Below are 9,042 nucleotides of genomic sequence, written 5' to 3' on the forward strand. Positions count from 1 at the left end.
GGGCACATCCACTCCTCCCATGACAAGGACAAGGGCAGCAGCTGCAGCAATTCAGAAATCGGGTACTGATCTATCTCCTTCATCTCATACTCTTTCCCTATCATCTGAATGCATTAACTCTATCTCTGTATCAAAGGCTCAGTGCTCAATCCCGCCGCCCCCTCCTACTACTGCTACAAGCCCTCCTTCACTTACCCTTGATCTTTCCTCGTCCCCATCTCACCCTATTGTGCCTCTCCCTGAACCAAAACCGCCTCACCATTATTCTCTCCGACCCCGACCCTCACAATCTGTCTCTGATGGTCCCTCGGGGCTGAGCATTATTCCCCCTGATCCTGGTCACACCTCATCCAGGGGACGAAAATCAAATTTGAACAAAGCCATTCGGCGTGCTGGGGCTGAAGTTGCTTCGGGACGTCAATCCACCATTGTCGGGGCCCTTAGAGCTACAAACCCCCCACAGCGGGGTCCCCCATGAAGTGCCTATCCTTTAACTGCAGGGGTTTAGCTAGCTCCCCCAAAAAACTAGCCCTAAAACGACTTTTTCAGGTCGAATTACCAGACATCATCTTCCTTCAAGAGACTTTGGGTTCTGCAGAATCTATATCTCTTGCCCTAAAATCGATTGCGCCAAAGTGGCAGTACATTGGGCTGGATGCTATGGGCCGTTCGGGTGGAATGGCCATTGGCCTCAATCCTTACTCCATCAGACTGGACTCTTCATGGGGAGGGCCAGGATATTTGGGTGCTGACATTTTTTCCAAAGACCTTGGGCTGCCACTGCGTATCATCAATATCTATGGACCCTGTCAGCAGAGAGAAGGATTTTGGCGCACCCTCCTTGATCGATCATTGATGCAAGAGGATAACCTGATCATTGGAGGCGACCTAAATTTCTCCTTGGGATATGGTGAATCATGGGGCTCATCTGCACAAGCAGACCCCATATCAGACTTCATGAGGAACCTGCTCGATCAACATGATCTCATCAACATCCCCATGAATCACCCTCTTCCCACATGGAGAAATCGAAGGATCGGGCCAGCAGCTTTGGCTCGTAGACTTGATCGTTTTTTGATCAAAGGACCGCTGCTTCGCCATCTCCATCATTATAAGCAGTGGGTGAGTACTGGGGGAATTTCGGATCACTCTCCCATCTTGATGGAAATTATGGGTCCTCACCCAAAACCAAAAGCCCCTTTAAAATTCAACCATCTATGGTTGCAGGACCCTGTTTTCTCTAAACTGGTCACGGACTTTTGGGCAGATCACCCTATTAGCAGGGAACCCTCTTTGGCTAGGGGTTTCGTCAAAAATCTGACGGAACTTAAACATATTGTGATTGAATGGGCAAAGGTGAAAAAAGCCAAGGAAGATGAACTGCTCATCTCGATAGAAGCAGACATTCACGCTCTGCTGGATGAACAAAACCTGGGCTTTATCTCTGTGGAAAGCAAACACAGGCTGGTTGAACTAGAGAATCAGAAGCACAGTATACTCAAGCTCAGAGAGGAATCGATCAGGTTGAGAAGTAGAGCTACTTGGCTCAAGGAAGGGGATGAAAACTCCAGATTTTTTCATAATTTTGCAAATGGGAGGAGAGTGGCAAATACCATTTGGAACCTACCCTATCCTGATGGGGGTCAGGCAGACTCCTTCAACAAGCTCTCCAGTCTAGGTACTTCCTATTTCAAGGGTATCTTCAAATGCCCTGAGGGAACCAACCTTGCTGAGATCATCCGCGTAGCATCCCATTTCCCGAGGTTTGTTAACAATGAAGACTTGGAGGATCTTAATGCACCGGTCACCATGAATGAATTGGAGAACACCATAAAATGGTTTCAGAAGGAAAAGAGTCCTGGCCCCGATGGATGGACCATTGAATTCTATCTGGCCTTTTATGACATCATTGGAGAAGACATCTTGAAGGTGGTGGAAGAGAGCAGAACCTCTGGTCAGATCTATCATGCTATTAATACCACCTTCATTGCTCTCATACCTAAATCAGACTCTCCATCATCCTTCGCTGATTTTCGTCCCATTTCGCTATGCAATGTTCTCTATAAGATCATATCCAAGATCATTGCAAATAGGATCAGACCCATCTTATCCAAACACATCGCTCCACAGCAATTCGCATTCTTGGAAAATAGGCAGATTCATGAAGCCATTGGCTCTGCACAGGAAGCCATTCACTCTATTTGGACTAAGCACCTCAAGAGCATTCTTCTCAAAATTGATCTCTCTAAGGCTTTTGATAGAGTCAGCTGGCTTTACATCAAGATGATTCTCATCCATCTAGGCTTCCCGCATCAGCTTATCACTTGGATTATGGCATGCATTACTTCACCAACTTATAGTATTCTGATTAACGGCGCTGCATCCCATTTCTTCCATTCAGAAAGGGGACTCCGTCAGGGATGCCCCCTTTCCCCCCTCTTGTTCCTATTGGTTACAGAAGCGCTCAGTCGACTCATCATTTCTGCAAAAAGGGAGGGATCTATCCGAGGCTTAAAGATCTCAGAAGCATGTTTCCTAACTCACCTTCTGTTCGTGGACGATGTCCTTATTCTCCTTGATGGAAGTATCCGGGACACCTCATCCTTCAACAGAATCCTTAAACTATTTACTCATGCCACGGGAATGGTGGTAAATCAGGAGAAGTCCTCCATCACTTTGGTAGGTACTTCTGTAGCCGAATCATATTCGGCTATGCAGGCTTTTCCATTTATCACTCAACCTCTGGACCGAGGTCTTAAATACCTTGGATATTGGCTAAAGCCTACAAATCAAAAAGTAGCTGACTGGGTGTGGCTTGTCACCAAGATTGAAAAGAAAATATCATGTTGGTACTTCAGATACCTCTCCAGAGCGGGAAGGTTAACTCTGATCAAATCAGTGCTGGAAGCGACCCCTGTTTTTTGGATGGCATTAGCATGGATCCCCAGGAACATCCTCTCAAAGATTCAGAGACTATGCAACAGATACTTGTGGGCTGGAAAGGAAGAGAAGCGCACCTTTGCTTGGATCTCCTGGAGCAAGATTGCTCTCCCCAAGAAATGGGGGGGATGGGGATTAAAGGACCTGGCATCCTTTGCAAAAGCTCTTGCTGCAAAGATGGGTTGGGCGCTGCTGACTTCCCATAGTCTATGGACTGACATAGCATACCATAAGTACATCTGGCCTCTCGATATCATCGATTGGGCTAGACTTCCAAACTGGAACAGAACGGGCATCTCTTCCATATGGAAAGCCCTCCTACACTCCCTCCCCCTCCTCAGAAGCAATATCGTGTGGCGCATCAGAAGTGGAAACAGAGCTCGCATAGGTATGGACCCATGGAGTGGATGCGGAGGTAGACACAGGCTTCCACCAGATCTGATTGCCCTCCTAAACTCCCGTGGCATCAGGGTACTTGCACAGATTGCTGATCCTGAGGGCTCTGACATACTACATCAGGCTTGGAAATCTGGCACTCAATTAGATATCCCGATCAGATGGCACGAACCCTGGAAAGAATATTGCGATGCCCTCTCAGAATCCCATATCAGAATTGTGGAAGGGCCGGATGAACTCATCTGGCAGATTGCTGATAGTGGGATTTACTCTCCTCGTGAAGGATATAAACTCATCATTAACCACAGAAAGCCGGAAGTGCTTGACAGATGGTGGCACCAGATATGGAAGTTAACTGCATCGCCCAGGTCCAAATTATTTTCTTGGTGTGTCCTCCGCAATCGCATTCCCACTGATGAATACCTCAAGCGTAGGGCAGTATCGGGACCCTCGCGTTGTGTGCTGTGCAAAGTAGACACAGAGACCACTGAACACTTATTCTTAAGATGCCCCATTGTTATACAAATATGGCATAATATCAAATTTCACATACAGTACACGGGAGACTGGTCTGGTACAGACCTTATCAGCGCTTGGATAGATTGGGGGAACAAACACTGTGGCTCGAAAATTGTAAACCTCCCTATCATTGTTAACTGGTCTATTTGGAAGTCCAGAAATAGAATGATATTTGATGGATGGGAGGCTAGGTGGCCACTCGTTGAAGCTGGCATCATCACAGCATATAACGAATTACCAAATCCTCCTCCCTCAAAACAGCGACGGCCGACCCCTCCTCCCAATATCGACATGGGCTCGCCATGGGCTTACTTCGATGGGGCTGCAAACGAACATGGCTGCGGAGGGGGTATCATTTTACACATATCCTCGAGGCACTTCTTTCATATCAAAGTAGGATTGGGGGCTGGCACAAACAATTATTCTGAGCTCATTTCTCTCCGTCATCTGTTACATTTTGCACTCAGTCACCAATGCACCAGCATCAACATATTTGGCGATTCTCAGATTGTTACAAACTGGGTCAATAGAGTTACCACATGTCACTCACACACTCTAAATGTATTGCTTGATGAAGTATTTATACTAAAGGATGCTTTTAACTTTTTTCACATCTCTCATATATACAGAGAACATAACCAGACTGCTGACAAGCTTTCCAAGGAGGCCGCGGTGATGGAGAATGGGTTATGGGAAATCACTGAATTTTTGGATCAGCAGGAGCAGAAATATTACCATCGGCCATATATAGACCCGACATATCCTACTGCGGGTCAACAGGCGACATAACATAACAGTTTTTTGAGGATTTGACTGCACAACATGATATAATTGAAATAGATTGAGGATTGCCAAAAATGGCACCAATTTTGCACAATTTTTGATAATGTAACAGACAGATATACAGCACAGACATGCAAATTATTTGTGAAAATGTACAGAACAGTTGGCATATGCTTCAAAGCATCTACATATGTAATCTTTCATATTTATAATGAAATATTACGGATTTTTCCAGTGGAAAAAAACATTGGGATTCAAAGAAATCTTTATCGCCCCTAGCTTAATTACCCTTCTTTGAAATCAAAATTATCTTCACGGAGATAAACAATTTCTCTGAAATTAAAGTCCTCTGAAACACACCCAACATTCGCCAATCCGGTGCTCCAAATATTGTCATATGTTTTTTCTTTCATTGACATATTCACATATTGCTCCTAAGTTCTTGACTAGTCAAAGCTATCATCTATCTCAGCAAGGGAGGTAATCGTATCAATGCAAACAACCTCTTTCCCTCACTTGTTGCCCATTATTTCTTTGTAGCAGAGGGAAAAAAATCTTTGTCAATGAATAATGTGTTAAAAACTTGTTCCAGTATACAATTCCCCATTTTATCCATAAACATTGATTGTTACTATTAATCATATGAAAAATCGTTACAGACAATTCTCTAAGTAAATAGCAAGTAAAGATAGCAAAACCAAGTTTTACAAATAGTAATAGGAAAAAAATCTGAAATTCAAAAAGCATCCTATGCATTTACTACGGAATTTTCTCTCGCTTCAAGATCATTGATATGTGCACCCTAAGAAATAGAAATTTGTGATAACCGATAAGTTTTTCTATTTGGCCAAAAATTATTGTTTCACCTAATCATTTTTCATAATGGTGGAAGGATTTAGCACCATCAAAAACACAATCGAAAAATTTTCCAAGACCACCAAAAATCGTTGCAAACCATTTTTTTTAAATTCTTTTTTCACTATTTTTTTTGTTAACATATCCAATTAACACCCAAGATGATGAAAATTGACAATTGTAACCTCAAATTATAAAAATTCACCACCATATTTTTTCATCAACGTGCTCGAACTTCCTTTGTTTTTTTGGTCAATTTTGAAGACCCAAAAAGCTATAAATAACTCGCACTCTAACTAGAATTTTTTTTAAAGACTCTGGTAACAACTATTAAGATTCAGAATGGAACACCCTCCTCCCACACTTACCCAAGTTCACCGGTCCACCAGGGTAAATATGTGATGAAGAGTTACTATGATATGACTCAACCTCCTAGGTGTAGTTAAGGAAGTGGAAAGAACAAACTGAAACCTTACTGACCTTCCTCAGGAGCTACAGAAACCCCAAGAGCTAAACAACCACTCCAGGTGCCCAGACCCTGAACTACACTATTTTTTCACTATCATATACTCCCAATCACTTGTATAACAAGGCATGCCAATGATTGTAAGCCTCCATTCACATGGGTAACCCTGCCTCCCTACGACTGCAACATAAATTGCCCAGTTTTGTGCATGTAACCCCCAGATCTAAGCCACTTTTTTAGGGCTAAGATCTAGACCTCTACCCAGAACTTGTTATAACTTTCGAGAATGATGAATGACACAAGGAAAAATCCATTAATTCAAATCTTAGACCAAAATTTTACCTAACAAGGCCTAACCATGACAGGTATTTTGTCAAACACATAGTGAACATGTAGCCTACATGTCATAATTACATATTTGAACATAGGGGTCTCATACTTATCTGAGAATCTTTAATAAGGTATGATTCCCTCTCAGACATTAACATCTATTAGGTCATACATTCATTAACCATTCATTTACGAATCAAAACATGATGATAGCCATAACTAAAGTTTGTCATAAAACCATGTTTATAACTAGCATATAACTAGAATAATAACAATGATAGAACACCTATCAAAGACACATAATAACAAGTATAAATACTCATGAAATACAAGAGGAAAAATGCTCTTATTAACATATGAAAATCCAACCAAATCAGGGACTTCCAAATACCACCTGGCCATATATTGGACTGAACAAATCTCTCTTTTAGCAAATCACCCCCATGCCATATTCCAAGCATGAATGTGACATCTCATGGAATAAACCAACCAAAACCAAAACAGGGCTTCCAGAGGCCAAACAACCTCAACCCTTAACTAGTGATTCCACCTCATGGTCGGACATCACTAACCATCACTAGATCAGTATCTACCCAAGTTGTTCAGGGCTCTAGAGCATTTGTTCCAACCCAGCTCCAGGACTAGTAACTCAACCCATAGTTGTCACAGGGCTCTAGAATGTTTGTCCAACCAAAGCTCCAGGACTAGTAACTAAACCCACTAAGGGTTCCAGAGTGTTTTTCCAACCAAGGCTTCCTCGACTAGTAACTCAACCCAATTTGTTCCAAGGCTTCCAGAGCGTTTGTCCAACCAAGGCTCCAGGAACTAATAACTCAAACCACATCTATAAGGAACATGAACACAAGTCATAAACAATCAAGTGGGAAACCCACAACACCATGGTTATCTAGGAAATGGCAAGGCTAGGAAACCATTATCCATCTAGGCAATGATCCATGCCAATGATAGCTCATAACCAAGAAACCACATGCATGTACTATGCATGCCAAACTAGCAAGGAAATCATACATTCAACTCGATACCTATAAAGAAATCCAATTTTATTTGTTGATCCCGTTGTCCCCTTACGCTTTCCTTCTTTTCGTTTTCCTTCTTTATTCAATCCAAAGAAAAGCATAGTGCTCCAAGCATGCTCCAACGATGCTCCAAAATTTCTCTAAGTGTGCAAGAGTATGAGAGAGAGAGAATAGAATGGAGGTCCAAGCTAAAACTTTAAAAAAAAAAAAGTCTCAATTGACCAAAGCTAACACTAACAAAATCCATGAACTTGTCCTTAGAAGCCTTTTTATCATTGAGGCCTCTAATTTCTTCATTGTCCTTCATTTTTCCTTCAATTTCCTTCTCATCCAAATTTTTGACCTTTCACCTTCCTTTTCTCCTATTTTCCTTTATTTTCATAAATAAAATCCCAATTAATGCCTCTTTTCCTTTGCCAATTCCTTTGTCAATTTACTTAGCCATAATAAACCAAAAGTGACACCTAGTAGGATGCTTTTCCCAACATTTAGCTTGGAATACATATCTCATGGCCTTGGTCTTATATTTGTTTTTACATGGAAATTCAACCAGGGGTTGTTATAGAACCCTCCCCCTTGGGAAAACACTATCCTCAGAGTTCTATGACACATATGACCAAAAAACCACTGAAAACAAAGCATACTACCCATAGATCTTTATAATACAGCTTATGATGATATTTACAATAACAACCACATATACACTCATGCACATTTGCTCTAACCGGAAAATAAAAGGATATGATGCATGCATCAACGATAAGAGAATCCAGAGGCTTACACCTCCACCCTCAAAGTAACATCAGGATTCACCTCCTTCCTAGGGAGTCCAAAATCCATTACCAAATTCAAACCTACATCCAATATCTATCACTACAATCTTGTGCTACTTATCCTCTCATTGAACAATTATTGACTCATTGTTCCAAGGCGCACTCCCAATGTGCATTTGATTCCATCTGGAAATGACAATGGCCAAACCAAATCCATCCTCTGACCTTCCCTTCTCTGCTACACATTCCCTTGAGCAATCCAATCACCCCCTTCTGTGTAGTCACACACTTTCTAAGTTCCGTGAGCATTACTTTCTCTGCTACACAGCCCCTCGGGCAACCCCTCCCTTGGCAAGGTTTCCTAGCATCAAAAGGTCCAAAAACCAAGGCATATTCTTGCCTTAAAACCATCATATTGGTCATAGCATGCTCATGTAAATCAATGGACACTATTGGGTACTAGTCTCCCACAATGGCCCTACTCTTGAAGTTCTTTACCATCATATCGTTGCCTGTTTGAATTCCTTTTATTGTTGCTACTACTAATTCTTGCAATAAGTTCCAACCACCCAACTAGGTATTCCATGTTTTATTGTATCAAACACATAACTTCCATTAGACTAAAATAAATTCAAATGAATTCAAATCATACCTCATTGGTAGTTCGTCAACAAGGTACACCTGTAATTCTATTCACTTCCTGACACAACAAGTTAAACTAGCTCCTTGACCAAATAATCATTTATAATCATATCACATCCAATTAGCTCAAAACACAACCATCATAAATCAAATGTAACCATCATAAATCAGAGTCATATATCATATGCATAATAAAACTAAAATAAAATATTGATACTTATCCTTTAAGTGGTTCTTTGCTTCTACCTTTGTCCTTGTCCTTTCCATACACACATCAGATCAATTGCCACACATGGAAAGC

At 41.7% G+C, this 9,042-nt stretch overlaps 1 protein-coding gene across 1 annotated transcript; it reads left to right on the top strand.

Annotated features, from left to right (window-relative positions):
- Window positions 1-660: 660 nt before the first annotated feature.
- LOC149227652 (uncharacterized) lies at window positions 661-4,644 on the top strand. The gene is made up of 2 exons (XM_089380566.1): window positions 661-1,954; window positions 2,459-4,644. Exons 1-2 carry the CDS (start codon window positions 661-663, stop codon window positions 4,642-4,644), a joined length of 3,480 nt encoding a protein of 1,159 aa, XP_089236692.1.
- The last annotated feature ends 4,398 nt before the right edge of the window (window positions 4,645-9,042 follow it).

The sequence above is a fragment of the Pinus tabuliformis genome, chromosome J, assembly GCF_031772625.1.
Source record: "Pinus tabuliformis cultivar Carrire ecotype Pingquan chromosome J, CPIR1, whole genome shotgun sequence".
Classification (NCBI taxonomy): domain Eukaryota; kingdom Viridiplantae; phylum Streptophyta; class Pinopsida; order Pinales; family Pinaceae; genus Pinus; species Pinus tabuliformis.